The 17,622-nt window shown below is 45.3% G+C and overlaps 1 protein-coding gene across 2 annotated transcripts in view; it reads left to right on the top strand.

The window, feature by feature from the left end:
* The first annotated feature begins 418 nt into the window (after nt 1-418).
* HSPA4 (heat shock protein family A (Hsp70) member 4) overlaps nt 419-17,622 on the top strand; it is a 39,857-nt gene continuing 22,653 nt past the window's right edge. Inside the window, exons 1-5 of one of the 2 annotated variants that reach the window (XM_073547000.1) lie at nt 419-476; nt 15,727-15,784; nt 16,035-16,175; nt 16,705-16,827; nt 17,445-17,544. In XM_073547000.1, the coding sequence (XP_073403101.1) occupies nt 16,708-16,827; nt 17,445-17,544 (220 nt within the window). In that variant the 5' untranslated portion in view covers nt 419-476; nt 15,727-15,784; nt 16,035-16,175; nt 16,705-16,707. The other variant, XM_073546249.1, reaches the window with a different exon arrangement.

Here is a 17,622-nt window from a genome sequence, read left to right as displayed (position 1 = left end):
AATATGAGCCCTCTGTGACATCCAGCAATGCTGGCGAAAAAGAAAAGAATGGCTTTTGGAAGAAAAAAGAGACCTGTGCCTACAAAGGGTTAAGTGCCTATGCCTGTTCACACATGGCTGCGGCTCCCCTCAGCCTGCTGACAATTAGCATTTATTAGCATGAATTATGCAGATTTACACTCAACCATCCCCATCACTTGCCCCAGAGCTTATTTCTAGCAATGGCTACGTCACGGCCTCGGAGGGCGGGGCTACTCCCACATCCCTGCAGTATCCGTAGCAACTGCATCAACGAGCGTATGACGCACACAACGGCGGCGTCTCCGAGGAAGCCCCGCCCCGTCCCCTTCAAAGGAAAATCGAAGCGTGAGGAGGGAGCTTAGTCACCAGGCGCCTCCCGCTCATCCCAGTGACGTCACGACTTTACGAAACGCTCACTGGTCCAGCTGAGGCGCAGGGAGGAGCCGATTGGTCAGGTTAGAGCGAGGTTATGACGTCGGACGTATCGCGAGATCTGCCGGCGCTGTTCTTTCCTTTACTCCTCCTTTGACAGCGAGATCTTTCGAGATCTTCCAGCACTCCATTCATCTCCCGCGGCGGAGTGTAGTGCGGCTGTCTCCGCATCCCCCGTGCTGTCCGCTGCCAGGGTGTCGGGCTGCAGTCATGTCGGTGGTAGGAATCGATTTGGGCTTTCAGAGCTGCTACGTAGCGGTGGCCCGAGCTGGAGGGATCGAGACTGTGGCCAATGAGTACAGCGACCGCAGCACCCCGTGAGTATAGCCGGCGCCGCCATGCTGCCCGTCACCGCACATGTCCGCGGTGGGCTCCAGCCTGCTGCTGCCGCCATGTCAGCATGTCCAGAGCCTTCCTTGTGCTGCTGCCCGGCACACTGCGCCCCCCACTGGTTAGGGTAGGGACACTACGTCTGGCCCTCATTGTCATGCTGCTGTGTGGCCTGCTGCCATATGCCCTGTGGGACCGCCCCTGAGGAACCACTAGCTACCAATCACAGGACAGTATATGATCATTGGGCCCCCCATGTGTATGCAGGACCTAATTAACTGACAGGGGTCACCTGTATGATCATCAGAGGCCTACAGACATGCATGTTAGGCTGGTTTCACATTAGCGCTTTTTAAGCGCACGGATGGCCGGGGGTAGCTCCGCCCCCGAGCCGGCTCTCTGCCCGGCGTGCCCGCCCCTTGCTTGTAGCGCCGCCTCCTAGCGGACAGCGGCGCCTGCGATCGGCGCACCCTATCTTTAGCATAGGGTGCGCAGATCGTGCGCAGGCCGTGCGCTAGTTGCGCTTTGACCTGCGCTGCGCACTTTTGACGGTGCGCCGTGCGTGCCAAAATCGAACTTTTCGGATTTTGGCGTGCACGGCGCACCGTCAGAAGTGCGCAGCGCAGGTCAAAGCGCAACTAGCGCACGGCCTGCGCACGATCTGCGCACCCTATGCTAAAGATAGGGTGCGCCGCTGTCCGCTAGGAGGCGGCGCTACAAGCAAGGGGCGGGCACGCCGGGCAGAGAGCCGGCTCGGGGGCGGAGCTACCCCCGGCCGTGCGTGCGCTTAAAAAGCCCTAATGTGAAACCAGCCTTAGGCTGCACATTGAGATCCTGGGTTGTGCGGTGGTCCTGCTTTGTCTGTAGTTCTGGGTACTCGGGTCCCCATGTGGGCTTCATGCGGAGACCCTCATTGTCTCTACATACCACGATGCTGTACACAGCGATCAGGTTCAAATCAACAATGGGGGACTTAAAAATAAAGCAATTAAAAATAGAGAAAATAAACCTATTTATCCATAAAAACCTTACCAATGTCCGAAGCAGCAGGTGCATTATTTATTTTAAATACAAATTTAGATTAGTCACTGACTAACCGCTTTACGCTTGGTGCGGCTGTGATCTCAGTGACCCGGAGAATCATTCCTGGGTCATATTCACTGCACAATAAATGCTGTAAAAATCCGCAGCCCCAAAGTATCTGAATTGTGTTGTTTTTTTGTGTTGCCACCTTCATAACGACCCCAGTTTTAAATTTGTCGTTTGCTCTCAGTGATTCCTGTAGTGGGGAACATGGCAGAATTACCGTACTGTGTCCTCTGCCTCCCAACAAGTGGAATAAACAACCTATCCCACCTTCAGTGGAACAATTGAAGAGGTCAAATCAGTCCTCGAAAAACCTGGCATCTATAAAAGTGGGGTGGAAAAAGAAAGGCCCCTCCCCCCGAAATGAAAGCCAAACCATTGTATTGTAGCATTAGTGCGGTGGCTTAGTGGTTAGCACTGGTTTTACCACATGACCATTTCAGGTAAGACTTTTGTGCCCTTTTTAATTTTGGTCTGCAAAATGTACAACATGTAAACAAAAACAATGCATCAAAGGGCTGTAGCTAAAATAACTGGTGATGGATGCCCAACGTCTGAGCGTGAGGCGGCTGTAGCCTAGTCAGGTGCACCAAATGCATGCATAGACTGCCCCAGCCTGCACCCGTATGGAAACTACATCTATCACACGCAGCCGGCTACCTCCACCTTGGCCATCCCCTGCTTGCCCAAGCTGGTTTTCATGGGCGGCTGATCAACTGTATAATAAGCTGATTGAGCATGATAGTCCCTTTAAAAGAAGATACAAAGTAAATGTTCAGACTTTTGGGGCACTTGCAGTCTAAGGCGCCTTCCCACCTACTTGTTCAACTTTTTTTTCAACCATATTTTTATTGAACATAAAAAAAAAAAAAAATAGTTCAAAATTTTCACCATAAGCTAAGGCCTCTAAATACCACCCAACCCCATTCTCTTACCCAATGCGTGTCCTGCAAAACGACGTTCCAGTAAACTCCAAGGAGATATCCGTCCTATTCACCGTTGAGTCCAGGAGGTTCTACAATAAACTTTTGCACTGTAAATTTCCCATCCCGTACCCAACTCGATACACAAGGAAGCAAAAAAGGTCAGTCGTGTGTACATGTTATTGAGTAGAAGACCCCAACACACATGCGACTCAAGGACGTGTCCCCTTCCTCTGGGTATATATCCCTCCATGTCTCTATGCGTATGTTGGCTTCCGCAGAGAGCTTTGTGCTTAACCCTAAGCTGTAAGGGGTGTGTGTCTACTAAGTTTAGGAGTCGTCAGATTTAGTTATTAGGGACAGTAGTCGTCTTTTGAATGTCGGGGTTAGGGAAGCAAGGCCTCGGGAATCTAACCACTGTGCCCACACGTTATTTTTTTCAAATTTGAACAGGGTATCTTATCTCTTAAAATACAAGTTTTTCAAGGTGAAGCATGCAATTTAATTTTTAGGAATAAATTCCTGGATGAAACTCATCCTTTCAATGGAGGGCAATTGATTTCCTTGCCTGCTAAAGCAGTCTTGGGATGGACAGCTGGCAGATCACTAACATAATAGAAAATTGTGTATTATTTCCAAGGTCATAAATTAAATTATCAAATCCCTTAAAAAAAAAACAAACAAACCTTAATCTCACTTCTTTTTTTTTTTTTTTTTTTTAAACATGTTTGTTCTATTTTTCTATTTTAAAGCATATCGATCAATTCTAAATAATCACACAAGTTAATGTACCATAGGTAGCAATGTTCCTCTGTGTCTACCTTACCGCGAAGGTCGTCGCCCTATATGATGGCACAAATGGCGCCCCCTACTCGATGGCTGTCCTTTTTCTATCCCTATATGACCCTAGTTCTGTGTTTTTAAAAGATCAAGGGATATCGGGCCGAATCTACCATATATATTTAGATCACCATGTGAAAAAAGGGTAAGTAAAGCGTAAATTCCTCTTGTTCCAATAATCAACAGAAACCTATATTGCAAGCACAGTATACCAAAATCAACACCTCCAAGATTGCAGTATATACGAATCCAAACAAGCGATATGTCGTTCAGTGTATATTTATGTCATAGCTTTACTTTACAATTAGAGATAAACCACAATCTCACACATGGATAAACATTAGGACCAAAAAATGTAGCTTGTTAGTTGTCCTCTATACGGTATCCTAGCAAGTAAAGTGCCTGTGCTTTATAAATAAGACTAAAGCCCCGTGCTGAGTCACAAGTTTTGTGGCGCAACAGCGATCTCACCAGCGAGATCGCTGTGTGTGACACTGATCGTCCTGGAATGGCCAGGTCATTTTTTTTTTATCGCTGGACTCCCGCTGGCCAGCAGGCATCGCTGCGTGTGACAGGCGTGAGATCAGCGCACTGGTAACTAAGGTAAACGCAGAGTTTATAAGCACCAGGCAGTGCCTAGAAACCCTCTGTGTACCTTAGTTACCAGTGCACTGATGCCAGGGAGCTGGTATCCAAGGTACACATCGGGTTTCTAAGTGACGCACGCCCCTTAGAAACCCGACGTGTACCTTAGTTACCAGCTCCCTGCATCAGCGCGCTGGTAACTAAAGTGCGCGGCGTCACTGGTGCTGATCGCTGGTGAAGCTGTCTGTGTGACAACTCACCAGCGATTATGACGAGTTGATATCGTTGGTGAGTCGCTATCTGTGACGGGGCCCTAAGGATCGAAGCCGCAGGCCATTTACCACCCTATACAGGCTGTCCGAGCAAATCAAAGTGTCAGTGCTTTGTATATGATGATGCAAGGTAACAAGCTGTTACTTTTCTAAAATGTCTCAAGGAATAAAATGGCATGTAGTTGCACTCAAACACACCCCAAATGTGTGGAATTTGGGGCAACACCACATTACAAGGTACAAATCAGTATTGGGACCTCTGCCTTATAGCCCATTATTATATAGCCGCAGAGGAACATTATGCGCTCTAATTAATCTAGTATTGTTACAGCCTTGCACTTGGCTCATAGATGCCTTGGGGACTGTCTGGATGACCCAGCCCCTCCTCATTTGACAGCTCTGCCTTTTATAGCGCCTGAGGGGGATGGAGATGGGGAAACAGGTAGGAAGGTGCACCTAAATGGTCACGCCAAGGGTGCACTGAGCGCCTGTCCTTGGTTTGAACAGTCATAGTTTGCTGACAGACTGCTTTAAGGCCCTTTCACATAGGCAACAATCACTGTCTCCATTCAGCATGTACAGTGGGGAAAATTAGTATTTGATACACTGCTGATTTAGGAAGTTTACCCACCTACAAAGAATGGAGAGGTCTAATGTTTGTTGTAGGTACACTTCACCTGTGGCAGACAATCTAAAAATAAAAAACAGAAAATCACATTGTATGGTTTTTACATAATTTGCATTTTATTGCATGAAGTATTTGTTACAATAGAAAAACAGAACTTTAATATTTGGTACAGAAACCTTTGTTTGCAATTACTGACGTCAGACGTTTCCTGTAGTTCTTGACCACGTTTGCTCACACTGCAGCAGGGCTTTTGGGCCACTGCTCCATACAGATCTTCTCCAGATCTTTTGGGTTTCGGGGCTAGTTCTGGGCAACATTGAGTTTCATCTCCCTCCAAAGATTTTCTGTTGGGTTCAGGTCTGGAGTCAAGCAAGGCCACTCCAGGACCTTGAAATTGCTTCTTACGGAGCCACTCCTTCGTTGCCCTGGAGGTGTCTTTTGGGTCATTGTCATGCTTGAAGACCCAGCCATTACCCATCTTCAATTCTCTTGCTGAGGGAAGGAGGATGTTGGCCAAAATCTCACGATACATGACCCCATGCATCCTCCTTTCAATACAATGCAGTTGTTCTGTCAGCTTTGTAGAAAAGCACACCCAAAGTATGATGTTTTACCCACCATGGCTCATGGTTGGGAAGGTGTTTTTGGGGTTGTACTGATCCTTCTTCTTCCAAAGACGGCGAGCTGAGTTGATGCCAAAAACTTCTATTTTGGTCTCATATCATATGACCTTCTCCCATGCCTCCTCTGGATTATCCAGATGGTCATTGGCGAACTTCAAATGGGCCGGGACATGTGCTGGCCTGAGCAGGGGGACCTTGCATACCCCGCAGGATTTTAATTAATGACAGCGTAGTGTGTTACTAAAGGAAATGTTTGAAACTGTCGTCAGATCATTGACCAGGTCCTCCTGTGTAGTCGTGGGCTGATATCTGACCTTTCTCAGAATCCTCCTTGAGGCAAGATCCTGCGTGGCTCCAGACCGAGAAAGATTGACAGTCATCTTGTTTCTTCCATTTCCTAATAGTTGTGCCAGTAGTTGTTGCCTTCTCGCCAAGCTGCTTTCCTATTGTCCTGTAGCCCATCACAGCCGTGTGCAGGTCTACAATTTTGTCCTTAGTAATGATAAGCGAACGTGTTCAGATAACATCTTATCAGAGTACACTCAGATGTTATTGGAGCATCTGGGAGTGCTCATATATTATGTTTGAGTCTCTGCGGCTGATTTTTCTGGATTTTGTTTTCTTAGATTCTGTTTTTCACAGTTGAAGTGTATGTATGATAAAAATTAGACCTCACCATATTTTTATTTCTTTTGTAGGTGTGAAAACTAGAAAAATCAGTGTACCAAACTCTTATTTTCCCCATTGTATATACCTCATTTTTTTTTTTTTTTTTATAAAGACGCTAGTCTTGATGAAAGGTTCTCTGGACTGCAATGCATCAAATTCATTTTTATGCACTTTTAGTGACCTGCACCACAGTGTAATAAACACTGTCACTTTTGCAGAATTTGAGAGGTGAGGGTGTAACCATACTTTGTCCCACCATAGTTCTGTGCTTTTGCAATGTGTCCTACGCCAGAAAACTGAAGTCTTTGCTGACTTGGCCACTTGCTGTTTGTATTTTCTGCAGCAGAACCACAGGAGAAGTACTAGGTTAGACAGTGCTCTTATAAAGCCATGCCTGGTCCATGTACTGCAGGACAGGTTATCCAGGGTTGGGGGGGTCATCTTTGTACTATCTATGGCTAACAGATGAGTACCCACCTCTGCTGTCTGTACTCCCTAAAGCCCCCGTTGCATAGAGCGACGCACCAGCGATCCCGACAACGATATTACCTGGTCAGGATCGCTGGTGTCGCTACATGATCGCTGGTCAGCTGCCAAACAGGCAGATCTCACCAGCGATCAGGACCAGCGACAACGCGGGTAACAAGCGCGCGCGTCGCTTAGTTACCCGCTATGTACCTTGGATACCAACGTGGTGGCGCTGTGAGCTGGTATCCAAGGTAAAAAGCGGGTAACTAAGTGTGTGCGGAGCTTAGAAACCCGCTGTTTACCATGGATACTAGCTCCCAATGCGAGCACGCTGGTATCCAAGGTACATAGCGGGTAACTAAGCGACTCCCGCGCTTAGTTACCCGATATTTACCTTGGATACCAGCTCCCAGCATCTGCTTAAAGCTCTGGGAGCTCGCTGATCGATGGTCTCCCGCTGCCACATGCAGCGATGCGTGCTGGCCAGCGGGAGACTAGCGATCAAAAAATGGCCCAGGACAATCAGCGATACCCGCGGGGGAGCCGGTCGCTGATAAGTGTCACACACAGCGACATCGCTGGTGAGATCGCTGTTGCGTCACAAAACTTGTGACTCAGCAGCGATCTTGCTAGCGATCTCGCTGTGTGTGACGGGGGCTTAAGACCTCATTCATATACCCATGTTTAAGCACGGACCTGGAAAAAATAGTACCAGTGTTTTGGAACAGTGTGTCATGTAGACACAAGCTGCAGCAGATGTGTAGGGGATTAGCATGATGGGCATTTCCTACCTCGGTGTCTTTCTAAATCACCATGTGGCTGGAAGGTTGCCACTCGACAAGTTAGGAATGGTTTCTCATTGTGTCATTTAATAAGCCTTTATCCCTTAGATATTCCATTCTGCAAGTTGCATCAGCACATTCAGGAGAAGCTGGATCTGGGACAGGTCCGTGACTCATATTGACATGGTGTACAGTATATATGATAAATCGGGGAGGTCTACCTTTACATCAATGGGCATATTGATTATATTTGATCTTAAATTTTGATACCACCTGTAAAATTTGATTAGAGCTTGTAATTCTGAGCTGATCACAAGTGGTGGTCGTCTAGGTCTTCCAGGTGACACGCATGCAGAGCTTGTTAGTGTGTAGGAAATCGGCTCTGCTCCTGTGCCATTTGGCTAAAAGCTGGACACATTTTCTTGAATATCTTGGATATAAGGTTTTGCCATCTGAACATGACTTATCTCACTGGTATCAAGGCTTCTCTGCTATACAAGCATTGTAGCTGACTTGTTAGATTATCCCGTCCCTTATGATCAATGTTAGTTTTTTTTGTTTTTTTTCTCTGCTCATTAGCCATTTATTAGATTATTCCTTATGAGATCTTCTGTCAGCTAGCAGCAGATCTTCATGAGCATGGATTGTATTTTTTTTTTTTATCTGACATTTGCTTTTGATACTAAGATGTAAAGGCTCTGAGAAATGTCTGTGGCCTGTGGCCAAGTGATTCATTCTACATGCCTGCCTCAACAGATGAACCTGAGAAGCACAATTGGTACTGACTAAATGACTGGGCCTGTATAGCACATAGAACTGTTAGAGATGAGCAAACGTGCACAGATAAGGTGCTAACCAAGTGTCTTCAGCACGCTCGATAATTTTGATCGAGTCCCCATGCGTTCATGTCTGCCAACTGTGCGACAGCCGCCATCCATGTAGGGATTGCCTAACAGTTGATCCCTGCAAGGGTTGCGGCTGTTCGACAACCGCGAACCATGCAGCTGCGGGGACTTGGAACATATTTTTTGAGCACGCTGAAATCGCTCCGTTCCCGAGCATGCTTGGATAGCACCTTACCTTCTCTACTCAATCCAAGAGTACAGGCCCCAACCACTGAGCTCCGAGCTGACGATCTGGCCAATTACTTCAAAGAAAAAATTGACCAGAACCGACAGGAAATTATCTCCAAATCCCCTCATACCATGCACTGTCCTCCCTCCCCCACTGCATCTAACTCACTCTCTGATTTTGAACTAGTCACAGAAGAAGAAGTAAGCAGGCTCCTTGCATCTTCTCGCCCAACTACTTGCACCAGTGACCCATTTCCGTCACATCTCCTCCAGTGCCTTTCCCCTGCTGTCACCCCTCACCTAACTAAAATATTTAACCTCTCTCTCTCTTCTGGTATTTTTCCCTCCTCATTTAAGCATGCCATCATACATCCACTACTTAAAAAACCATCCCTCGACCAAAATTGTGCCGCTAACTATAGACCTGTCTCTAATCTTCCCTTCATCTCTAAACTCCTGGAACGCCTGGTCCACTCCCGTCTTATCCGCTATCTCTCAGAAAACTCTGTTCTCGACCCTCTCCAATCCGGTTTCCGCTCTTTACACTCCACTGAAACTGCCCTCACTAAAGTCTCTAATGATCTGCTAACAGCTAAATCAAATGGTCATTACTCCATGCTAATTCTCTTGGATCTCTCTGCAGCATTCGACACTGTGGATCATCAGCTCCTCCTCACTATGCTCCGTTCCATTGGCCTCAAGGACACCGTTCTCTCCTGGTTCTCCTCCTATCTCTCCGACCGCTCCTTTACTGTTTCTTTTGCCGGTTCCTCCTCCTCTCACCTTCCTCTTACTGTTGGGGTTCCTCAAGGATCGGTTCTAGGCCCCCTCCTCTTCTCCTTGTACACTGCCCCTATTGGTCAAACAATCAGTAGATTTGGTTTCCAGTACCATCTCTATGCTGATGACACCCAATTATACGCTTCTTCTCCTGACATCACGCCAGCCTTTCTAGAAAACACTGGCGATTGTCTAAACGCTGTGTCTAATATCATGTCCTCACTATATCTGAAACTGAACCTATCAAAGACTGAACTCCTTGTATTTCCTCCCGCTACTAATGTACCTACACCCGACATTGCCATTTCCGTCTGTGGTTCCACTATTACTCCCCAGCAACATGCCCGCTGTCTTGGGGTCATACTTGATTCCGAGCTTTCCTTTGCCCCCCACATTCGATCACTGGCTCGCTCTTGTCATCTGCACCTCAAAAACATTTCTAGAATTCGACCTTTTCTTACTTTTGACTCTGCAAAAACTCTTACTGTTTCTCTTATTCATTCTCGTCTCGACTATTGTAACTCTCTTCTAATCGGTCTCCCTCTTACAAAACTCTCCCCTCTCCAATCTGTCTTGAATGCTGCAGCCAGGATCATATTCCTCACCAATCGTTACACCGATGCCTCTACCTTGTGCCAGTCATTACACTGGCTACCCATCCACTCCAGAATTCAGTATAAACTTATTACCCTCTCCCACAAAGCCCTCCATGGCTCAGCACCACCCTACATCTCCTCCCTTGTTTCAGTATACCACCCTACCCGCGCCCTCCGTTCTGCTGATGACCTGAGGTTAGTATCCTCAATAGTCAGAACCTCCCACTCCCGTCTCCAAGACTTTACACGTGCCGCGCCAATTCTTTGGAATGCACTTCCCAGGTCAATACGATTAGTCCCCAGTCCCCACAATTTTAAGCGTGTCCTGAAAACGCATTTATTCAGACTGGCCTATCGCCTCAACACATTAACCTAACCTATCCCTGTGTGGCAGAGCCAAAAATTTTACCATAACCAGGTTCCCAGCATCATGTTCCCACATGCTTTATGCATCCATTAGCCCTCTGTGTCTGTACTGTTACACACTTAACATTATGGCTGGTCCATACAATCAGGGCAACTGTTACCACCCACCTTTCGTGTCTACCTCTTTCCTCATAGACTGTAAGCTTGCGAGCAGGGCCCTCACTCCTCTTGGTATTTGTTATAATCTACTGTATGTGATTATTGTTATGCTGTAATGTCTATTGTCTGTACAAATCCCCTCTGAAATGTAAAGTGCTGCGGAATATGTCGGCGCTATAAAAATAAAATTTATTATTATTATTATTACCCGAGCACGTTTGCTCATCACTAATAACTATTCAATTGCCTTGTGTTTTCATTGTGATTTTTTTTTTTTTTTTTTTTTTTTTTTTTCCATGATCATACAGTGGGTATGGAAAGTATTCAGACCCCCTTTAAATTTGTCACGCTTTGTTTCATTGCAGCCATTTGGTAAGTTCAAAAAAGTTCATTTTTTTTCTCATTAATCTACACTCTGCACCCCATCTTCACTGAAAAAAACAAATGTAGAAATTTTAGCAAATTTATTAAAGAAACTGAAATATCACATGGTCATAAGTATTCAGACCCTTAGCTCAGACACTCATATTTAAGTCACATACTGTCCATTTCCTTGTGATCCTCCTTGAGATGGTTCTACTCCTTCATTGGAGTCCAGCTGTGTTTAATTAAACTGTTAGGACATGATTTGTAAAGGCACACACCTGTCTATATAAGACCTCACAGCTCACAGTGAATGTCAGACCAAATGTGAATCATGAGGTCAAAGGAACTGGCCAAGGAGCTCAGAGACAGAATTGTGGCAAGCCACAGATCTGGCCAAGGTTACAAAAGAATTTCTGCAGTACTCAAGGTTCTTAAGAGCACAGTGGCCTCCATAATCCTTAAATGGATGAAGTTTGGGATAGCCAGAAGTTTTCCTAGACCTGGCTGTCTAGCCAAACTGAGCATTTGTGGGAGAAAAGCCTTGGTGTGAGAGGTAAATAAGAACCCCAAGATCACTGTGGCTGAGCTCCATAGATGCAGTAGGGAGATGGGAGAAAGTTCCACAAAGTCAACTATCACTGCAGCCCTCCACCAAACGGACCTTTATGACAGAGTGGCCCGACGGAAGCCTCTCCTCAGTGCAAGACATATGAAAGCCCGCATAGAGTTTGCTAAAAAAAAAAGATGAAGAACTCCCAGACTGAGAACAAAGATTCTCTGGTCTGATGAGACGAAGATAGACCTTTTTGGTGATAATTCTAAGCGGTAAGTGTGGAGAACACCAGTCACTGATCATCACTTGCCCAATACAACCCCAACAGTGAAACATGGTGGTAGCAGCATCATTCTATGGGGGGTGTTTTTCAGCTTGCAGGGACAGGATGACTGGTTGCAATTGAAGGAAACATGAATGTGGCCAAGTACAGAAATATCCTGGATGAAAAACCCCTTCCAGAGTGCTCTGGACCTCAGACGTGGCCGAAGGTTCACCTTCCAGCAAGACAATGACCCTAAACACACAGCTAAAATAACAAAGGAGTGGCTTCAGAACAACTGTGACCAATCTTGACTGGCCCAGCTAGAGCCCTGACCTAAACCCAATTGAGCATCTCTAGAGAGATCTGAAAATGGCTGTCCACCAGCGCTCACCATCCAACCCAATGGAACTGGAGAGGATCTGCAAGGAAGAATGGCAGAGGATCCCCAAATCCAGGTGTGAAAAACTTGTTGCATCGTTCCCAAGAAGACTCATGGCTGTACTAGCTCAAAAGGGTGTTTCTACTCAATACTGAGCAAACGGTCTGAATACTTATGACTAGAGTTGAGCGACTTTGGTCGGATCGGGTTTCATAAAACAAAATTTGAGTCGGATGAAACTGGTCCAACTAGGGCAAAAAAAAGTCGGAGTTTCGTTCGAAACCTGACCTCCAATGCAAGTCAATGAGGAATAAAAGTGCATTGAGTGGATGAATGTCATCCGCCCAATGCCGACTTTTATTCCCCATTGACTTGCATTGGGGTCGGGTTTCGGACGAAACTCCGACTTTTTTTGCTTTAGTCGGACCAGTTTCATCTGAAACAAATTTTGTTTTATGAAACCCGATCCGACCAAAGTCGCTCAACTCTAGTGAGCACTTTCTGTACACACCAATCAACAAAGCAAATTATGCGAGGATCTTCTGTGTCTCTACCATTGCTTCACCACTCTTCTAGGTGACTTACACTTCACTTCAAACTTCACCTAATGAGAATTGCTATTTGGCTGCATATATCAAGCAATTGCCATCTACTGTATATGAATGGTAATGTCTGTGTAGGTGGATATCTATGGCACGATAGTAAATATGGTGGGTGCTGTCACACTGGTTACATAGATTTCAGAAATAGTGCAGCTAGCTGGGTTATTTCTGAAAAGCATTGCATGATGATGAAGCGGTCTGGTAATATTCCCATTGTATCCTCTGTCACATTCCTTGGATGTTGTGCGACGGTCTGTTCATCGTCAATTGCATAGCAACGCTATATAGTTGATCTGTTTGTCCTCGGAAAATTATCACCATCTCGAGTTGCCTTAGATGCACTATTTTGTTACCCTGCTGGTTTTACAAATTGCTTTCTGCAATATTAAGGTGAGACCCAGAGGAACCTAATATTAGTTTCCGTAATGCCTTATTACTATTACTGCTGAGTTACATAACCCTGAAGGAGCTGCAGGATTCCCAAGCAAAGACTGGCCTATCTGTCCATACAGCCACAATAAGCCAGACACACCATAGAAGTGTCCTCTTATGTGAAGAGTGGACAGAAAAAAAGGCTTTAATTAAGCACACAAATTGTAAGGCTTGGTTTGAGTTTGCCGAAAGACATGGACAATGGAAACAGGTGTCAAACCGCAGCGGAAGCCGCAGAAAGAATTGACATCCTGTAGATTTAAAACTGCAGCAAATCTGGGTGGAAAAATCCGCAGCATGTGCACAGCGGTTTTTAAAAGCCATTGGATATCATTGTACTGTGCTCTGCTTGCGGATCCGCAGCAAAATCCGCACCGTGTGCACTTACCCTTACATGAACTGATGCAAACACTCAAAATAAAAGCAGTGAAATTCCAGGTTGTGAGACAGTAAAACACAAAATGCTAACTGCGTGCATACTTTTGCAAGCCATTGTAATACACAATGGCCAAGTCACCCATTGTGATAGATGTTATTAGTATGTGGTTTTGCTCTCTAATACAGGTGGATCTTGTATGTGTGAATGTATTGGGGTAATATTCAGGTCTGTATTAGACAACTTGTAATTTAGTGTTGGGCAACTTTGACTAAAATTCTCAAATACTGTAAACACTTTTTCCCCATAGTGATTTTTTTTTTTTTATATCAATTTATCGAATTTGTATACTATTAAGGATACAAATATGCATAGGTTTTTGTTTCATACTGATCAGAACTGTCCCTTAGGTGCGGGTACAGCATCACATGGTAACCAGCACATGAACATTGATAAGAGTGTGCTGGGTTATCTTCACCTGTACACTCTGAATTTGCTGGTTTCCCCCCCAAAGCCACCCTGTGATGCCTTGTCCTGGTCCGAGGCGTTAGCTTTTTCACTATTCTGAGAGTCAGAGGCCTCTTATCGAAGATCACGCACAAGCACACAACTTTGTATAGGGTGTTTAGAATCTGAATCCCCTGCGCTATAACCCAGTAGTAACCCTTTAGTGTTGTATAGTATGGTAACAACTTTGTACCGAAAAATGCAGCACCTCAAATCAAAGTTATCTAATTTTCCCTAATATGCCCACGTCTTGTCAGACCACTGATCCAGGAAAGATTGACCCAACCCCCAACCTGTGTCCTGATCAGACAGACGCCCTATTATCGGCCCAGTATGTTTGACACTTGGTTTAAAGGGGTATAAAGGTTAATAATGAAGACTCAAAAATAAACGCCGACCAGGCAGGCACTAATGTACGCTTGAGCTCCACTAATAAAAAACTCGTCATAGTATATGATACATCAGCCTACAACCTGCAGTAGCCACCGATCCACCAAACCGCTGCACGACCAGCTCTACCATCACCTACTGTATCCTCACCCATTCCTTGTAGATTGTGAGCCCTCGCGGGCAGGGTCCTCTCTCATCCTGTACTAGTCGTGACTTGTATTGATTTAAGATTATTGTACTTGTTTTTATTATGTATACCCCTCACATGTAAAGTGCCATGGAATAAATGGCGCTATAATAAATCGCCCATCTGGTGTCTGCATGTCGTACGCTACATACATTATACAGGGAAAGTGACTGGTTTATGATATACTGACACTACAGAACATCAGATGATGTATGCAGGGAAATGTGGCATGGTATATGTTTTAGTATGACTCCGGAGCTGGATTATCAGATATTTCATCAGTCGCATATAATATGAAATGTCCTGTAGCCAGGTGTTGGATCTGTCCAGCACTGGTCGTTCAGCTGATTTTCGGGCAGTTAATGCAGTAGCTTGAACTTTCATACAGATGGGTCAGGCTGATGAACTCCCACTATCATTGTGGCCTGAACTGCTTGAAAGATCAAGCTGCTGCTCTAACTCACACTCCAGTATGGAATCCTAGATTGGATGGATTGATAGATGACCGTCATCCTGTCACTTCCCTTCTTCACTTTACGGATAGAAGCTTCCTAATCTGCAAAACTTGCTAAATCACACTGCTTTTATACAAACTAGCCCAACTTTAAAGAGCGGAGCTCATACCAATTTCACAATTTTGGCCAAAACCCGAATCTGGCAAAGGAGAGGCTACAAAGTAATTTGATCGCCCAGCCCTACTTGTAATCAGAGTTTTCCAAAATCTGCAAAGTCTTCATTTTGCCCTTTGGTGGCATACAAGTGGTAAAATTGTCCAAACGCTTTTTTGTCACCCAAGGTTCATCAGTTTGCAGGGCTCATCTGAGAGACTTCCTTTCCATGCTGTCTCTGTAAATTGCAGTTATTAACTTCTTTGCATAGGAAGGCGATATAGACCATGCTTTTTCTATAGTGTAGCGGAGACCCCCCTTTTGGAATACATTGGGAGCTTGGGGGGGTCTATAAGCGTATTCAAATCTTGTTGGCCTCCTAAATTGCCAGGGCTCTCATGTATTGATGGTACTTTTATTATCTGCAGATCCTGTATTTCATTTGGCCCCAAAAACCGATCTATTGGAGCAGCTGCAAAAAGCCAAGTAAGTAATCTTTGTGATCCTGTAGGTAATGCGCGTAATGCTCCTCTCTGCCTCCCTTCACTTCACACTGGATAATGAAGGCCATTTCTCCAGTAAATGTAATTATACTACACTGCTTCTCCTCTGTGACTTCATTTAATCAAATCTGCCGACTAAGTGCAATAGTTGCCAAATGGTCGCCTGCGCGCGTTTCCTTCTGCTGACTGCTTTGGAGAAAAGTCGCTGAGTAACTTTTTCCTCCTTCCTGCAGGTCATTTCCAATGCAAAGAATACACTGCAAGGCTTCAAGAGGTTTCATGGCCGGGCCTACACTGATCCCTTTGTGCAGGCGGAGAAGCCTGGTCTGGCCTATGATGTTGTGGAGCTGCCAACGGGCTCAGCTGGTATAAGGGTGAGCGAAGGAGAGCGTACATTAACAAGTACTGAGCTAGGGAGGTGGGAGCAGTTCTCCAGATACTGGTCATATGTGTTCTCCCTCACATAAAGAGCAATTTGTAGTCTCTGGTGTCATTGGTCCCTACAAATGGTCAGACGTTACATACTGGGTCACTAACTGGAATGATATTCCATATTCTTCATTGAAGGTCAGAACTTCTGCACCCAGCAGTCAATATTTTGGTTATCCATGACCGGGTACTGATTGAATAGAAAGCATAGGCTTGTGAGCCCGTTGAATCCGTTCACCCACCATGTGTGCATGCCCAGCCAAGAGCATGCGCACCTCTTGAGTGGGATGGGGATCCAGACCCCCAGTAGTCTGCTTGTAATTAAAGTCCACTTAAATCTGAAAAGACCTTATAAAGGTCTAGTTGTCCTTTGTCCATTAAGGTTTAATCCAGGGGTCGTAACGTTCCAGCTCCATTTATGGTGTAAAAAAAAATGTGAATATCCGGCAAATTTTTCTGTGCCGTGTCTTCTAGGTCATGTATTTGGAAGAAGAGAAGAACTTCACCACGGAGCAGGTGACGGGGATGCTGCTGACCAAGCTTAAAGAAACGGCAGAGAGCGCCTTAAAGAAACCGGTCGTTGACTGTGTTGTTGCTGTAAGTAATTCCCGGCACTACCAAACGTTTCAGGATCTTTGTGTATTGGTGAAGATTAATATAACTTAATCTTGGGAAGGCGACTTGTAGCCATTATTCAATGTAGCTGAAAGTAAAAGTTGATACGACATACAGAAGCTCTTACCTGCTCCATTCTAGAGGTACGGACTGTAACATACTTGTTCACGCCAGTCTTGACGAGGGGGCGTGCTGGAGTTAGACGCTTCTGATTCATGAAGAGGTGCCTTATGCCAGTCAGGGACTGTAGTGAGATTTCTGGCTTAAAGGACGCCACAGTTTGTGATGAATTATAGTCTACCTGTGTAGTCGCACCCCAAAGGAGCCCTGTCCTACCCTAGCTACACTCACTTTGGCGGAGTACTATATCTCTGTCTTGTTGATTTGTGTCCTCAACTCTTGAGTGTTGCATGTATGGATTGTGACCATCTTGTTACAAGAGGTGTAAAGCCCAGAATGTAAATCTAACCAGACAAGCCATGAGGTTTAGGTGTAAAAGCAAACAATTGTGACTGTAGTTCTCAACCTTAACCCAAGATGTGGCTCTGGGTCAATATAACAGGAGTAGAACGGTTGCTAAAGCCTGTTTGTTGGTTCAGGTTCCATGCTTCTTCACTGATGCAGAGAGGAGGTCAGTAATGGATGCCACGCAGATCGCAGGGCTCAACTGTCTACGATTAATTAATGAGACTACGGCAGGTAATAAACCTCAAAATAAAAATTAACAATCTCCGATATCTGTAGTGATTGATTTTTATTTGATAATTTTTTTTTTTG

This window comes from Dendrobates tinctorius, unplaced genomic scaffold, assembly GCF_039654945.1.
Source record: "Dendrobates tinctorius isolate UK_male_01 unplaced genomic scaffold, ASM3965494v1 ptg000001l, whole genome shotgun sequence".
Classification (NCBI taxonomy): domain Eukaryota; kingdom Metazoa; phylum Chordata; class Amphibia; order Anura; family Dendrobatidae; genus Dendrobates; species Dendrobates tinctorius.
The sequence above is the reverse complement of the archived record's forward strand: the minus strand, read 5'-3'. Positions and strand labels throughout refer to the sequence as shown.